This window comes from Amyelois transitella, chromosome 14, assembly GCF_032362555.1.
Source record: "Amyelois transitella isolate CPQ chromosome 14, ilAmyTran1.1, whole genome shotgun sequence".
NCBI lineage: Eukaryota > Metazoa > Arthropoda > Insecta > Lepidoptera > Pyralidae > Amyelois > Amyelois transitella.
In genome coordinates, this window is record NC_083517.1 from 5,746,627 (window position 1) to 5,764,498 (window position 17,872).

At 38.4% G+C, this 17,872-nt stretch overlaps 2 protein-coding genes across 46 annotated transcripts in view; both read right to left on the reverse strand.

Moving 5' to 3' along the window:
- The window catches only part of LOC106135349 (cell adhesion molecule Dscam2), a 66,720-nt gene extending 59,805 nt beyond the window's left edge, over nucleotides 1–6,915 (reverse strand). For all 45 annotated transcript variants that reach the window (XM_060947962.1, XM_060947961.1, XM_060947970.1 and 42 more), the window contains exons 1-2: nucleotides 6,801–6,915; nucleotides 1,835–2,012 (exon numbers count right to left, since the gene is read on the reverse strand). In XM_060947962.1, coding sequence (XP_060803945.1) covers nucleotides 1,835–1,880 — 46 coding nt within the window. In that variant the 5' untranslated portion in view covers nucleotides 1,881–2,012; nucleotides 6,801–6,915. The remainder of the gene's footprint in view (nucleotides 1–1,834; nucleotides 2,013–6,800) is intronic.
- Nucleotides 6,916–7,263: 348 nt separating this feature from the next.
- LOC106135348 (glycogen phosphorylase) lies at nucleotides 7,264–17,288 on the reverse strand. The gene is made up of 10 exons (XM_060948007.1): nucleotides 16,718–17,288; nucleotides 15,815–16,046; nucleotides 14,883–15,067; nucleotides 12,861–12,972; nucleotides 11,824–12,752; nucleotides 11,547–11,735; nucleotides 11,058–11,165; nucleotides 9,879–10,057; nucleotides 9,178–9,379; nucleotides 7,264–8,875 (listed from the first exon to the last, which is right to left on the reverse strand). Exons 1-10 carry the CDS (start codon nucleotides 16,955–16,957, stop codon nucleotides 8,723–8,725), a joined length of 2,529 nt encoding a protein of 842 aa, XP_060803990.1. The 5' UTR covers nucleotides 16,958–17,288; the 3' UTR covers nucleotides 7,264–8,722.
- Nucleotides 17,289–17,872: the final 584 nt, after the last annotated feature.

A 17,872-nucleotide genomic window follows, 5' to 3' on the forward strand; every position in this document is an offset into this window, starting at 1 on the left:
GACTGTGACGTGCTCATACTATGGTTCGTTGCCCGGCCCGCTGTATCGATCTATGACGTACACTTCCACCTTCCACCCTATCTGGTAACCCCTAGGGTAGCCAACTGAAATGTAACTCATACTTTTGCTAAGATTTATTCATCACAACAATATTTCATCATCATCTTTATTCATCTTTATTCTCCGTCTACATTTTGTAGCTAGTCGTTTATCGCAAATCTCTCGGGATCAGTTTCTTTTCTCCCTTCTTTTCTTCCGCAATAATCATAAGACCTTTTCCATTCGTGGCACATAAAATACCCTTTTTACACTTATATTTAAAACGGCACTTTTGATTTGGTGCTTTATACAGATTTGACAATATCAATGTGGGAGTTTAAAAGTATGTGGGTATCTATGTTTATATCCTCTAACAAAAGTAAGATAGTTTTAAATACACTAATGTAACATAATTAATCTTAGTTTTATAAAGCAGAAATAAACAGAAAATACTCCTCATCCAGCTACGAAACAGCGTAGCATCTGTTGTAGCTTGCAGCGTAGTGTGGCGACATCTCTACGCCATTCGCCACAAACATCAAATCAAACAACTACTGTCAATCATCGCTAAGAAAATGACACGCTCAACCAATAGCAGCGAAGAATCTGAGACGCGATTTCAAAGATTTCACGGATTGGAGCTATATAATACAACCTCCGACACAACATCGTTGGAGCCGCGGTTCCCCAGGCACAACACCTAGCCTGGCGGAAGATCTTCCCTTTGGTGGCGGTTGAGTCGAAACATCGCTCCCGCTACATTGGTGACCCCGACGTGATTGGAAGCAACCTTCTCCATCATCATCAACTCTAATCCTCAGCATCACTCCTCACTCTGCAAGCAGTCTCACAGCAAGCCAGCAACTGGGTATCGCAGCAGGTCCATCGCAGCCGACTCACCGAGCTTCCTGGTCCTGTCTCCACCCGCACTTCACTCTCTTCGACTTCAGCGACCGACGCATCTACCGCAGCCCACGCCTGGATTTCTTCGACGGCCGCTCTTCTCTCCAGCGTGGCAGCTCTGCACGATTTCTCCCGGCGCCAACAAGTCGACTTCGCTCTCTACTGTCTCGACTCACCGCAGACTACGAGCAACGCAACGGCTCACTCCTGACTCACTAGGACTTCGAGCAACTTCCGACTCACTGGAAGACAACTGGCACTTGCAAGCTACTGACAGCACAGATTGCACAGCAAGATCAAGACTTCAGACCTCCGGTCTTGGGGGGGAGTACTGTGGCGACATCTCTACGCCATTCGCCACAAACATCAAATCAAACAACTACTGTCAATCATCGCTAAGAAAATGACACGCTCAACCAATAGCAGCGAAGAATCTGAGACGCGATTTCAAAGATTTCACGGATTGGAGCTATATATACAACCTCCGACACAACATCGTTGGAGCCGCGGTTCCCCAGGCACAACACCTAGCCTGGCGGAAGATCTTCCCTTTGGTGGCGGTTGAGTCGAAACATCGCTCCCGCTACAGTAGCACCGGCTACGAAATATTCTCAATTTCATCGAACTTTCTTTTTTACTATAAACCAAATCTTATTTACAATAGGATCTCGTACACGTGAATGACTAATAAAGGATAAAATCTTTTTCCAAACTTGAATCTTATAGAAGCGGTGGCTTGATTAGCGGGTTTAGGCTACTCTATGATTTTAAGTTACCGTCAGGTAACACGGTAGTTACCACCTTTGTCTCTCTAATTTCTATGTGTTTTAGGCCCCGAGGTCCGCTACTAAACAAAACAAATTAATTCACCAAGTCATCTTAATTTACTTACCTAATGCGATCAGTGCCACGAGGGCGGATAATCCAGAGAACGCCATGTTGACACTATCACTTGCTCACTTCACTGTTGTCACTTTTTCACTGGGTTAACGAAAAAGGTAACACAGTTCACTGACGAAATAAAAACAAAAAAGTTGGTGAGCCGCTATGCGGCTGGGTGCAGCCCGAATCTGAAACAAAATATACAGATCACATTTTCAAGTGTATAAGTTACAATACATATCTATTCATCTTTTCCATCTTTTAGAACATTTTGATTTGTATTTATTTTTTGTTACGAATAAACTCGAAACCTACTTGAACGATTTTAACGAAATTCAGCACAGATAAAATAGACTTTCAGGAGTAACATGGTCTACTTTCCTGTTCCCCAAGGAATTTCCAGAAACAAATACTGGAAATTCCTTGGAGAACAGGAACAAAAGGGGTTAGCAATTTGACACCACTTCTCTAATAATAACAGTAATGACTCTTCTGAGTTATGTATGTAGGTAAGTATTCGTTTGTTTACCAACTGATGCTCATACGATGAGGTAAAACATCGTGTGAAAACCCTGCACATTCAGGGAGACATAATCCTCCAATATGGATTAGGTTCTCCTGCAAAGGGATGTCAGACCGGATTCGCTTCGTGAAAAAACCTGCTTACCTAACACAAGATCGTGGTCATGGGCGCACCCCAACCTCTTCTCGAGAGATTCGAATGTTAATAGCATTATGACAATAAATGTGATGATAATCCTTATTTAATCTGAAACTTTTTTCGGTTGTTAGTAAATCAAATTATTGGTAAATCACGTGTGTTATTTGTACACAGGACGTGCCGCGGCCGTGCGCCGTCAATACCGGAACCTCGGCCCGTCATGCAATGTTAACATTTTTACGTTCACCACATCACTTGCTAGCTAATGTGTTGATAATGCACTTTCTTCGTTCTTTTATGTTCCCAATTGCCTAATATCTAAAAACAAACTTCTTAAGTAGGTAGGTACATATATAATGCCACATTATTTTCTAAAAACAATTTATATTTGCATGTGGCATGATGTTGAGCGCACTAGCTTCGTTATAAGCAGTGGATGTCTGCACTATAACAATAAATAATGCCTACATATTAAATATTTTATTTACCTATGTAAGAAACTGTGACAGTAAGAAGTCTTTAAAAATCCCTCGCAGCGGGGCTCAAATTCTCTACTTCAATATTACTGCCTCCTAACATTACTAAACTGACTATTAATAACCTTCAAATTAAATGAAATATTAATTTCTCAGAGTTAATCCGCATTAAACTTTTAATCCGGGAAAATTAACGCTAGAACTGTCTGGCTGTTCTAATAATTCTATCACCGAACGAAGGAAATAGGATGGAAATGAAAAATTTCCAAGCAATTTCATTTCTATGGGGATGTTTCATACTCGTGCAGGTAAAATTTACTGAAACGTACTGATATGTACCTATGTAAACCATTAATTCGTACACTGAAAATCATAGTGCCGTGTGGTTGCCGGCACTAATACAAAAAAAAAAAGGACCACTCCATCTCTTTCCCATGGATGACGTAAAAGGCTTTCAAACTTGGGATTCTTTTTTAGGCGATGGGCTAGCAACCTGTCACTATTTGAATCTCAATTCCTATCATTAAACCAAATAGCTGAACGTGGCCATTCAGCCTTTTCAAGACTGTTGGCTCTGTCTACCCCGCAAGGGATATAGACGTGACCATATGTATGTATGTATGAAAATCATAGAATTCTATTTCAATAGTAATTATTTCGTGCCTAATGATTTAATTTAAGTGCTTCACTACCAGCAAGTATTAAACTATACTACCACAATTATATATCTTAGGTATTCTGTTTATGTTGGTCAAAAGCTTAAATCGATATTAGCTTTTAATACCTACAATCCTTATTGGAATCCGGAAGTTACAAGCTTATTAAAATTCAGCTTAGTTTCTTAACTAAATTTAAATTCATAACACAACTGCCTTGAGTAAAAAAAAAACAAATTATTCACTTAAATAAACTTGATATCTAATATATTTGATATCTCTATACATCATGTTGAAACTTACATGATTCAAAGCCCCTCACATAACGATTCATGGCGTACTACGCCATAGCAAAATTAAATGCACTTGGTGATAAAAGCATCTACAATCATTTGAATATGAAAACTTAGATTCAGAGTACAAAAACCCCGTGGTTGTACTTACAGAATGACGGAAGGTTATTTTTGGCTTCGGTATCCAGAAATGGCTCCGGCACGTTCGTGTTTGGATTTCACAAGAGAAACGTTTACTAACCAAACGTATGGCGTGTGGATTTGTCTATAAAATGGCGTTTATTTATATTACAGAATGTGGTTCGATGCGTGTCTACAAAAGAAAGACTACTGGAAATATTACTTTAAAATCGTGATATTACTTAAGTCTTACCATCGACCGGGAAGAAAATGAAGAATATCTAAGCTTTATTAAATAAAATGTTGTTAGGCATCTTTGATATACTTTCCGATGCCACTCCACAAATAAAGTATAGCTCAATATGCGGCAACATAATTTAAACCAGAAACTCTGAATCAGTTATCGACTTGAACCCAAGTACCCGTCTGAACTTGGAGACCCACCCCTCGTTCAAACGGATACAACCATAAGTTTAAATTCAGACTCCTCGTTAAAGAAGCTGATCGTGGCTTTGTAGATTTATTTTTTAAACCGAACCAATAGGTTAATACTGATGAGTTGCACGAGTTGTTGTGATTATTGCTTAACCTTTAGTTTCAAGCATTAGATTGTTATAGTTTTTCTATTTTTTCTTAGAATATAGGTTGGTATGATCTATTAAGTACCTTAAATTTAGTTTAAATTGAACGCTTAAAATATCTCTCTAGCACCTGACAAAATATTTTACAGAAACCTTCTACCTCAAAAAATCTGAAAGGAATCTTTCGATCGTGTTAAGCGGAAGATATCGCGTTCAATATCGACTGTCTGCTGCGTCTCAGATGGGTGAGCGGTCGGTATGAATGTCTGCACATGCCTCCTTTTTCCCTTTCCCCCCGCGCCCAACGTACAAATTTCGTTCAAGCGCAAAGGTCCCTTATGACTTGCGCGACTTGTAAGTTAGATTAGAAAAATCACGGTTGAATCATCATCCGTGTCTATGTAAAATATGAAAGGGCCGGATCTTTATTTAATGTAGATGTCGATAAGGCAGGTAAATACGTACGAATAACAACTGCCGTCTCACCATTGCGAATTAAACCACTATTACCAAAACAAAATGTAACCAATAATTTTTAATAATAGGTAATTATTGGGATAAGCAGGTACTATAAAAAATAAATAAACTATAAATCATAATGCTACTCTCTATGGCTCTATTTTAACTAAATTTTGTATTCACTGTACAGCTACCTGCCAAAAGCAAGAAAAAACCGGCCCTGCCAGCTGCTCTTGAATTTGCACCTGCTTTTGCGGAACTCGCCCATCCCACAAAGGCACCATGTGACTATACAACTTCGCTTTATTTCATTTGTTTTTTTATTCTTTTGATGAAACTTTATTTTCAACCTACTAGGTGTAGGTGAACTTAGTAGTTATTTTTACTTAGGATTGTTTATGGTCACGCGCAATTTGGTTTTACTACAACCTATTGTTAATTTAAAAAAATGTTATTATCAATCTAAAGAATAATTTTTGTTATGTGGATTATTTTACAAATAACAGAAGTTAAAAACTCGATATGAGAAGTACTTACTACCTATTTTAATAAACCGAAAAAACTAGTTATAAGTGCTTTCTTGCCAATTATACGGAACTTCAGCAGATTTTCTTACTTTTTGGTACCAAAATTTTATTAATTAATCCTAGTATTACCCACAATCTCAAAAAAATTAATAATTTTATATTACTGAAATAACTTAGTACCAAATATTTTACCTATTGAAATGGCAGATATAGTATTGAATATTTTCCGGGGTTACTGTTCCCTGTGTTACCCCAAAAGTGACTTATTCGGTAAATAGGGGAAGGTCGATATGCTCGTACGGGCAGAAACTTTAGGCGTCGGCCCTGCCTGTTTTTTAATTAATGGCCTACAAAATGTCCACACGCAAGCATAATCACAAAATTTTACTTGGGTGTACTAAGTAATTATACTAAAAATTAATTTGACAGAACTTTTTATGAATGCATTTTTCATTATAAGAACCAAACCAAAACCTTATATTAACTGTTGATCTTTTTAACATATGTGTGTGCGTACAATTTTTTTTCAAAGAAAATTTGTCCTTATTCATTAAATTGTCCTCGACTTTAGCACTTGATTGTTATTCCTAAGCAAACAGCGAAAGTTGCATCCATACTTGTCCAGCTATTTTATCTGTAATATAACTATACATTCTCTTAAACTTGGGTGAATCTTCTAATAGATAGGTTATGCAAGCTAAATATATTAGGCAGTACAGTTTTGAATCAAATTTTAGTCGCAATTTCCCAATATCCGCCACCCACTTTATGACTTAGCCGCTGTGCTGTTGACCTCTACAATAACAATGAATGAATGTAGTTATCAAATATTTTTTGTAGAATCGAATTGGCCTTATCTGATACGTGTATATCTATCTTATGTTGTGATTAAATTTGCAATGTCGATTAATCACATGGCTCGAGTATAATATTTCTTGATACAAGCGCTACTATGTGCCAGTTATGCAGTAGGTACATGCCATTAGGTATAATATAAATAACAGTCTATGTTACATATTGCTTATTAAGTCTAGAAATATTCCAATAAGAAATCTGAGTTAGCCACAAGCGTCTCTACTCTCGAAGACAACATCGTTATCGATCGGGGCCGCACATTACCGGCCCGGCTTTATTGGCAAAAAGAGATTTTGTGACACAAAGGAGTAAGATTATGAAAATTTTATTGTGTATTATGATTCTTACCTGCGACCGGGACCAAAGGCTCGGTGAGGCACCCACTTCACAAAAACCACAAACACACGAAACGACGAGCGGTGGCGACCAGCTCGTCCGGGGGGTAAACGCGTTGTGAGTAATACCTCGCAATCGTGGCGAGGACGATGACACTCGGCTATTAAAACGAGTTGAATATATCGCGTGGTCTCTTTCAAGCCGTGTTAGAAGATGCGAGGCGAGTTTGAAGGGTGCAGCCGGTATCCGTAATTGCGCACGCAGGCGACAGGAAGCTCATCAATCTGCGCACATTGGAGCCCGAGCTCTATTCACAATAATCGCTGCTATTAATGTGATACTGGAGGTCGACATACAATGTATTGATGTGCAAACAAGAACTTGAAGAGAAACATAACGTATCTTATACTAATGTTAATAAAAAAAATATTGTGGCATAGTACAATATGGTGAAACGAATTAAACAATATTTCATGATTACAATGTTTATTGAAAAAGAAGGTCGAATTTGTGGCAATTATAAACAATTAATTATCTTTTAAGCCTGAACTTAAATTTTTGTTACTTATAATATTTATTTTCTTACTCAATTTACTATAGGTATACAAATAAATCAATCAAATGTAACATTTTATCTAAATTTGACTCTGCAATAGTATGTAAACTGTTATAATAAATAGTATATGGCACAAAATAAATAAAAAAGAATACCTTAAATTCTACAATAAAGAAGAAGTATCTAATATTAGAATAGACAAACATGCTAGGACACCGAGCTGCCGCAAAAGATGGCTCTTGCACCTAATCTTCTAAATGTATTAAAGATATTATATGTAGTAAAAGAGTTACATATAAAAGAGAAAGGAATTAGGACGTACAATTCAAAGATATAAAAAAGTACAAAAATAAATTGTGACTTTAGTAAAATAATTCGGTAAGAACTCTGTCATGTACCAAATGTTAAATGTTCATTCGGACAATTTAAAATTTTAAATTGGAATTCTTATTCCGTTTCAATAAAACTTCTTTTCATAGGTAACATTTTAAAATGGACTACTAGACTCTTTAAACATATAACACTACATTAATTAGCACAGGCCTTGCAAATACTTTTAACATTGCAAGATAAATATAAATTTAGGTATTTAAAAATACTAATCTCATTCAAAAGTATTATTCTTAAGTATGCAGTGTTTTGAGTTCAGTAAATCCTGACACACTTGATGTTATATAGCGGCAAAATAACATTTTAGCCTCATATAATTTCCTAGTTTTTAATAATTCACTCATAACATAAAAAAATTAAAATCCGATTAACTATTGGGACGTAGTACAAGCACTAGTTCGTTTATGTCATAATATCAATCAAAAGTAAGGCATCATTTCAATCAATAATTGACAACACTCAACTTTAAAAATGTGAATAGCAGATTACAACAAACATTCATACAAAAATAGACAGTTATAAACAGCAAATTCATGTATACCGTCGCGTAATGGCTATTGTAAAAGGGCTTTTCATTTACATATGTAAACGATTTGCTTGCCGACTTATTCTTTAGACTTTAGATCTCATATAGCTTTAGAAAGATATAAGTATTAATTACCAGTACTAGACTGGAACAATGATCATTTATTGGCTGATAGAGATTCATTTTATGTCATAAATCCATTTATTTACTGTTTACGTGCCTGTAACTTTCTAAGTCCAAAAATGGCATTAAAAATCTATCTCATCTGATTCTAAGCTTTAGACAACAATTCTACAAAACTTCTTGAGAAGACACTTGTTCTTCAAGACACGCGCAAAATTCTAGTTTACATGTATAATAATAAATATGCGTTTAATTTAACTAACGTAGTCCGTATCGGAGTGCTATAGAATACTTAGTCCAAATACAGAGAAGCGAGCTGCACCCGTGGTTGGCAGGTATTTAGGCCGCGGTGTCATGGGGAGCGGGGAGTTTTTCCCAGGTCGGCTCCACACCCCAGATTTGACGAGCGTATTCTGCGATCGTGCGGTCGGATGAGAACTTGCCGGACGACGCGATATTGTGGATCACCATTTCAGCCCACTTGGCTTGGTCCTGGTCAGAAAAAGCTCTAATGAATAAAAAGTATTTTTCCAAATCTCAGACTCCCATCTGACTTACGCAATCGAGCGAGCAACGTTCGTAACACAGATTTAATTTACGCTCCAATCGCTTTGGAAGCCCCATTAGGGAATACTCTCTTTCCCAACGGTCACGAAACGATGCTGGTGTAAAATATAGACTTCTGCTGCTCGACACCGTGACATTTTCCTAAAAGATTTTAAAGCCCAACCCCACAGCCAGCGCTTCAAAGCGAGCCAATGCCAACTTTGAGAAAGGTTTCAAACAAATTGTACCTGGTAGACGTCCGACACTTTCTGCTGCGCCTCGATATAGGCGTCGTAGTCGGCGAGGTGCAGGAACCGGTCGTGGTGCAGCAGGACGTCAGCGATGTGCGCGAACTTGCCCGGCTCGCCCGGGGAGAAGAAACCGCTGCGGATCTGCTCAATACACTGGCGCAGTTCCGGATTGCGCTCATAGTACTCGTAGGCGTTGTAACTGTGTTCAATAACAAAAATTAAAAAAAAACAGTAATAGTAGTGGAAACATGTACTCTCCTTCGGGAAAGAGGCGTGATTTTATGTATGCAGCGGCGATCTATATTTTTACATACATACGGTATGTAAAAATATAGATCGCCGCTGCATACGTACCTATACCAGGCGAGTTTGAAACCCAACAAAATTTTATGTTGATGAAATTTTTTAAGGTCTTTTAAGGTTTATCTGTTGAAGATTTATTGAGTCATGCCATTTTTATTAACCTAAAAGCGTGTCCTACTGGGCCTGCCATTACCAATGTATATCAAACAAATAAAATAAATCAATAACCATCTCTCTCATCTGTGAATGCACCTTCCGCCGCTGCTTCGGGTCCACTGGTTCCGATTTGGTCCGATTTTCAATTAATTACTGTTCGTATTTTACAGCACAAATTTTGACCCAAACCAGTACCAATCAAGAACCGTTACTGAAACTTAAATATACCAGCTCCTTACCCTTTCCTCTGCAAGTCCTCGACATCATTGACTCTCATGCCGAATATGAACATGTTGCCTTCCCCGGCTTCCTCCGCCATCTCGACGTTGGCGCCGTCCATGGTGCCAATCGTGAGTGCACCGTTCAACATGAATTTCATGTTACCAGTGCCGGAAGCTTCTGTACCAGCTGTAGAGATCTGATAAAATAATTAACAATCTATTAGTATTTTTTTTAGTGACAACAAGCTTCAGCAATATTGTACTAAGAATCTATTTTCTCTGTCTGCCCAAAAAGGGATAAAGACTTGATTTGTATAAATTTATGGTACATTACGGCTTCTTACATCTTTGTACGCAACTTGTTTACCGGCCATCTACTTGCCTATCTACGCCCGGCGGTACAGTGCAGTGAGACTTTATTATTAAGTTGTGAGGGTAGAGTGTGACAATTACATATTGTGTTTGTGTTGCGATGTTAATGTGCGCGTATCACTACTTATGTTTATAAATTAATGAATGTTCTCATGTAAGTGAATTTTGTTAATTCTTTATGAGAATAAATGCCTTTAAACCTTACTACCACTTTAATAAATCCGAATATAACACCGAATGAAAACTCAATAAAAATATTAAACTTAATATTCAAAAATAAGATGTCCTCTGCTATATCGCTCATACCGCTCATACTAGCGGGCAATTCGGTTCACGGGTTCAAATGGCGTACTCTGATAGGCTCAACAGCTTAAATATTTCCGCGTCATACAAAAAATACATCTTCGCAAGTACATCGATGTATTTTACACACACATACATATAATCACGTCTATATCCCTTGCGGGGTAGACAGAGCCAACAGTCTTGAAAAGAGTGATACGTTCAGCTATTTGGCCTTAAAATAGAATTTAGATTCAAATAGTGACAGGTTGCTAACCCATTGCCTAAAAAAAGAATCCCAAGTTTATAAGCCTTTCCCTTAGTCGTCTTTTACGAAATCCATGGGAAAGAGATGGTGTGGTCCTATTCTTTTTTTTATTGTTGCCGGGAACCTATAAAAGTGGTAATACTGTTCGTTTGTAATATCTTTATTGTACATACAAAAAAACAAAAATACAGTGGACTTATCCTACTTAGGGATCTCTTCCAGTCAAACATTGAATAACTGAGAAGAGAGTTACTTGAATAGGGTACTGTAATTACCTGTTCGCTGAGGTCGGCGGCGGGCATGATGCGCTCGGCGAGCGTCACACGATAGTTCTCCAGGAAGATCAGTTTCAACTTGTCGCCCACGTCGGGGTCATTGTTCACCTAGTCAATAAAAAAATTAAAAAAAAATTGTTCAGTTTTAAAAAAGATGTTCGACGTCCTAAAGTAACTGGCCGACTAAGAAAAAGATTAGGTAATTCAAATCTATCTAATTTCTAAGGACGGGTAGCACTTATGGTCAGTTCACATAGAGATAAAAGGCACTTCTAAAGTACTGATACAAAATGAAACAACTAAATAAAAATGAAAATTCAAAAAGCAGTAGATAATAAAAACAACTCGGTTACAGTCAAGGGTGTGCAAGGCAAGAGGAACCGGATAGACCGTGTGACGATGATGATCTCTTTATTTCAAGGGCACGATGTTTATTAATTGCCCGTCGAACTCTTGAGACGCTTTACCTTAAGACATCCAAATACTTACAGTATTCCCGACTGCACAAGCAAGCGCGATGATCTGCTTGGCGATGTAGTACCCAGGGGCCGCTTTGCCGCCAATCATGACAGTTCGCGGGGTCACAGCCAGGCCCGGGTCTCGCTTGATGCGGTTGTACAGCGTGACTACGTGCAGGATGTTCAGCAACTGACGTTTGTACTCGTGGATACGCTTCACCTGAACATAACGGAAAAAAACATTGATGTTTATCCATATCCTTACTAATATTATTCAAAGTCATTGGAGTTCATAAATAAAACGTTACCTGGATATCAAACATGGAGGCGGGATTAATTTTGACGCCGGTATCACGCTCGATCAAAGCGGCCAACCTCAGCTTATTCTCCTGCTTGACCTTCATCACCGCTCGTTGGAACGCCGGGTCCTTCGCCCACTTTTTCAGCTGCTGCAACTGGTCCAAGTGCACGGTCCACTCGTCGCCGACCTTGTCGCAGATAAGATCAGAAAGACCTGGGTTGCAAAGCAGCAGCCAACGACGCGGAGTAATACCGTTAGTCTTGTTCTGGAACTTCTCGGGCCACATCTCGTAGAAGTCGCGGAAAACAGTCGCCTTGAGGATATCAGAGTGTATCGCGGCCACTCCGTTGACCGCGTGAGAGCCTACTACGCACAGATGCGCCATGTTGACGCGTTTCTCGCCCTCCTCCTCGATAAGAGACATGCGACGCAGGCGATCCATGTCGCCCGGCCAGCGCTTAGCGACCTCTTGTAAATGAAGGAAGTTGATGTGATAAATCAGCTCCATATGCCTCGGCAAAACGTTCTCCAACATGGAGCAATGCCACCTTTCGAGCGCTTCAGGGAGAACGGTGTGGTTGGTGTAAGCGCAGCACTTGACGACTAGCTTCCAAGCTTCATCATAAGGTACTTTCTCGATGTCGACGAGAATTCTCAGCAGCTCAGGGATGGCCAGAGCTGGGTGGGTGTCATTCAGTTGTATGGCTACTTTGTCAGGGAGACTGTCGAAGGTAGTTCGGACGGCATCGCGGCAGCCGAACTTGGAGGATTTGTATCTACGGATGATGTCTTGCAGAGTGGCAGCGCACATAAAGTATTCCTGCCGGAGACGCAGTTCCTTGCCTTCAAAGAAGTTGTCGTTAGGGTACAAAACCCGAGATATGTTTTCAGCAACGTTGCGGTCGAGCACGGCTTGGATGTAGTCACCAGAATTGACTGTAATTAATTAAGGTTTAATTTGTAATAGGTGCCAACAATAGACAATTAAAAGTATGTGTACTCCACCAAACGTTATTTTATCAATGTATGAGATTATATACTAACAGAAGCGTAGATTGAAGTCGATGGGACTCTTAGCGGACCACAATCGTAACGTGTTGACTACATTGTTGTTGTACCCGGGGATCGGGTTGTCGTACGGCATCGCGAACACCACCTGGTAACACCACATACATATTACTACATGTTCTAAAATTGTTGGAGTGTGGCCAAATAAATATACGACTGAAGCTTTGTAAACTCATTGGATCATAAAAACAATCTACTTTTTTTAACAGCACTGAATTAAATCGGCAGCTAAATCGCTCGTTTTTTTATAATTAAAAAAGCTATTTATTTGTCCAAATCTCAATTCCATCATTAAGCTTTCCATCTGAATATAGCAATGGAATGGGTTTCGAAACTTCTTACCCGTAAAGGATAAAGACGTGACATATGTATGTATGTAATTTATTGCTACTATAACATTTGTATTTACTGTTTAAAGACATACAAACATTGTAATCCCTGTATAGAATCTTGATTGCGGTGAAGGAGAGCGGCGTAAAAACACGCTCTATTTGAATAGAATCATTAACAACACGGTGAACTGAAAACCAATTCATTGACAGCTGGGAGGTAATGATGTAAACATGTTGATACAATAACGTATTAAATCATTATCTTACTCTAACATAGTAATATTACAAAAATAAATGTTTTCATTTCGTTTTACATACAGACTATTGACTTTCGCTGTCATTAGACACATAATTTATTTTTGCGTTTAATTTATAGCCGTGTTGAATATTATTGGATTTTATTTTGGTAGGTATTTTGCGTGTGACCCTGACTGCCCTTCATGTTCGTAAATATAAAATGTTATTCTCGGGTCAAAACGGGGAGAGTGGCTACAGAGCATAACATTGGAACTATGCCCCGCGTTTGAATGAGTACATCCATAATCACGTCTTTATCCCTTATAGTATAGACAGCGCCAACATTCTCGATAAAACTGAGAGACCACTTTCAGCAGTATGGTGTAATGATGGAATTGAGCAAGCAAGCAGCGTTTCCTTAGACCAGCATGGAAGATGAATGAGTATCTTATAATTTTGCTTAGTATTACGTGCAGATCTGCAAGCGAAAAAAAATTGTACCTAATAGCCTTTTAATGCAGAACACTTAGGTATATCAATCAAGGGATTTTCTCAAGTTGTGATGGGCTAGTAACAACTACAATAAGAACAGTATTAAAAATATACAATATTAAAAATTAATAAAAAGAAGGAGTACTAGATACAAATTAACTATATATTTTAACTATCCATCCCTCATCCATAGATACTTATTAATATTATGCTTAGGTACACTACACTGTAACAACCGTAGATTTTGTCCAACCCCTTGGTAATCGAGGTTACTAGAATACCAGTGTGAGTCATCATGATAAGTTTAAAAAGAGAGGAAGTGTTAAAGAAAAATAATTACATAATCGACTTGTCTTTATTGATAACCTATTTTATCATTTGTGTACTGAATGACAGGTTATTAATTTAACTGTAGCGTGGGTCGTTGACATCGTGATGGAAACGTTGCGTTAGAAACATTCAATAGGTACCTTTTCTGAGTAAACTTAACATAAAATAAAATTAAGTGAAACAAGATGAAACATGGATGTCGTTAAAGGCGGCTAAGGGATAAGCTTATAAACTTGGGATTCTTCTTTTGGGCGTTAGCCCAAAGTTAGCGTTGCATGGTCTTTTAAAACTGCTGGCTCTGTCTACCCCGCAATGGATATAGACGTGATTATATGAATGAATAAATGAAAGTAGGTAGGTATAACAACAAAACAATCGGCGTCAGGCATGCTATAAAACAAACTTTACTTGGATTTTTGTCTTTCTATAACGAATAAACTAAAAACAACTGTTTGATGAAACTTATACACTGCAGACCATAATATGTAACATCCTTGCAACCTGTTTTCATAACATATTAATTAATTGATTGACCTTGACGTAGCTACTTTTCTTTATGAAAATTCCCATAGGATATATCCCATAGCCCCTATGTTGTCCAACCTACCTGTGTATCTATCCATTTCTTTCCCTCGGGCGTGTCGACCACTTTGCCGTAGAAGTTGACCGGCAACATGAACTCTGGTCTTGCCTTCTCCCAGGGGTTCCCGTAGCGAAGCCAGTCGTCGGGCTCCTCCTGTTGCTCGCCATTCTCAATTTTCTGGGCGAAGATGCCGTATTCGTACCTTATACCTTAAATAAAGTTTTAAAATGAGTCTTCAGTTTCCATAGATGCTGTGAAGAGTGCAACCGGGAACACGCAGACGGGAGAGATTAGTTTCCATAAATCATAAACGAATATAACATACATCCGTTCTAAATCTTTAACAGTGACGTCACAAGTGATGACCAATTAACTAACTAAATTGCTTAAATTAAAAGAAAAATTATTACATTCTGGTTCTGGAATTTTAGCTCAAACAATTTACAGTGCTCAGCAGTTCATTATAATAATAACAAAATTGTAACATGTATTTTCTCTTTCTGCACATATAAAATGATTTATTTTATACATGTGGAAAAAGACTATAGATCATGGCAGAATTAATATGGAGAAAGTTTTGCACTTTTTTATGTAATAAATGATGATTACAAGGATAAATTAATTTATTCAAGGAGTTCCTTTTTTAGCTGAAGAAGATATTGCAAGATTCAGTCAACCTTCCCTCTACACAGCACAGATTCAGTATGAATTGCTTACACACAGAATTATTATTGGCGTGATGCCCAGTTGATGTTGTCCACTGCTTCAATTAGTTTATTTTGTGTCAGAGACTTAATGTCAACTATTTTAGCTAGCATTCTAATGGAAATTTTTACTATGTTTTATCAAATAAGGTTAAGTTATTTTGAAAAGGCACAAATTTTGACATCTGAGTCAGAGTCTTTAACGGGAACTAAAAGCATAATAAACCAAATATAAATTGAGACATTTCTTACCATAACCATATGCTGCTAAGCCCAAAGTAGCCATAGAGTCCAAAAAGCAAGCTGCCAGTCTTCCTAGGCCTCCATTGCCCAAACCAGCATCCTCTTCCAACTCTTCCAACTCCTCAATATCTAAACCCAATTGGTACAAGGCCTCGTCCACAGTCCCTTGGATGCCCAAGTTGATCATCGTATTTTGAAGGGATCTGCCCATATAGTACTCCAAGGACAAGTAGTAGACACGCTATGCGAAAAAGAATTTTTTATTTACAGCTTATCATTTACAATAATACTTCTTTAACAAAAGGCCTTATACAATATGCATAAGTGCATAACTAGTTGTTTATTGCAGAACAATTTATGTGTAAGTATGCTTATGATATTGATTTTATTTGCACTTACATACATACATACATACATAACATCACATCTATATCCCTTGCGGGGTAGACAGAGCCAACAGTCTTAAAAAGACTGTAATGCCATGTTCAGCTGTTTGGCTTTGTGATACAATTGAGATTCAAATAATGACAAGGTGCTAGCCCATCACCTAAAAGAAGAATCCCAAGTTTGTAAGCCGATCCCTTAGTCCCCTTTTACGACATCCATGGGAAGGAGATGGATTGTACTATTCTTTTTTTTTTGTTGGTGTTGCACTTCTTAAATAAATCAATGGTTTATGGTTGTTGTATAGTATAAAACAAATACTATTCTCTAAAGGCATGACTATCATTCAGATAAAAATATGTTTGACCTTTTTAAGAAATTCTCCTTGTGCCTGTATGTTAACCACAGGATAATTAATACATAGATAGGGGAATAAAATAATTTCCTTCCATGTTCTGTTTCAGATATCCAAAACAATTGAGGGTAACTTATTAGTTACACTAAAAATATAGGGCTGGTCTATAGTACCTTAGGATCCTTCTCATAGTAATACTGTTGAGTTCTGATCCAGCGAGAGACGAGGTGATCCCTAACAGTGTGTGCCAAGGCGAAGTAATAATCCCTCGGAGTAGCAACATTACGGTCTTTCACCAAGGTATAATGCACATGACGATTGAACGCCTTTTTCACCTCTGCTACATTCTCAACTGCAACAATTCCTCGTACAGATATCTGCTTGCGCTTCTCTATATCTGATTGAACACTCATTTTAAACGAAAACAGCCGACCAGTCTATCAACCGCGGTATCTCAGACTAGTGGATGTAATGCCTGTCGAGAAGTCGTGTATCGGATCGGTCACCTTGAGAAGGTCAAACTAATGAACAACAAACCACAGTTGTTACTACCTATGTTAATGATATATTTCACTATTTAATGTATTCCGAATACTTTGCTTCAATTTAACTGTTACAATAGCATAAAATAATAGGATTTTTATTCAAATGTATGCGATAAATGGTATCATTTTTCACCAAAACATGATAAAATTCAAAACAGGCCGGGCTCCTAGCTCATAGCCCATCGCATGTCATAATGAATGTCATTTGTACAAAGTCAACACAACTGTCAAAGTCAGCTGCTTAGCGAGGTTTTTAAAATTTTAAATTGAAAATACGGCAAAAGATATCTACAGTATATACCTACACGCAAAGGTGACTTACCTACTGATCTATCAAAGCATAGCCTACTTGTACGCATAGTTACTATGATGTAGGCATCCACTCACAAATTATTTCCGGAAATTCCCGCACGAAAATAAGCAAGATTATTCATTTTGACCGGTCGGAGCCGTGGGCATACTCTAGTGTATTTCTATAACTTTCAAGTTGTAAACTCTTGAAAGCACTCACGAAGATTTGGGCATTAACGGAGAACCTCAGTCTGCCCAGGAGAACCTCAGTCTCAGAGCAGTCGTCGGAGCCCCGCGCTACGTGAGGAACTCGACAATCCTCAGGGACTTGAAGTGGGAGGGCCTAGACGACTTTGTGGCCAGACTGGCCACGAAGATGTTTGAGAGGGCGGACGCATCATCGCACGCCCACCTGCGCGGCATCGCGCCGCTCCATGCCCGCCCTCCGGACCGTCGCGTGAAGCCCTCACCTCGCTGCCTTGCGGCAGACGT

Bases quoted from the DNA above. Each gene is read 5' to 3' on its own strand.
- LOC106135348 (XM_060948007.1), bottom strand. From the start codon at position 16,957: ATGAGTGTTCAATCAGATATAGAGAAGCGCAAGCAGATATCTGTACGA. The intron at 16,047-16,717 runs GTACTATAGACC...TTTTTCGCATAG, and splicing joins ACTATGAGAAGGATCCTAAG to CGTGTCTACTACTTGTCCTT. The intron at 10,058-11,057 runs GTAATTACAGTA...TTATTTTATCAG, and splicing joins CCGCCGACCTCAGCGAACAG to ATCTCTACAGCTGGTACAGA.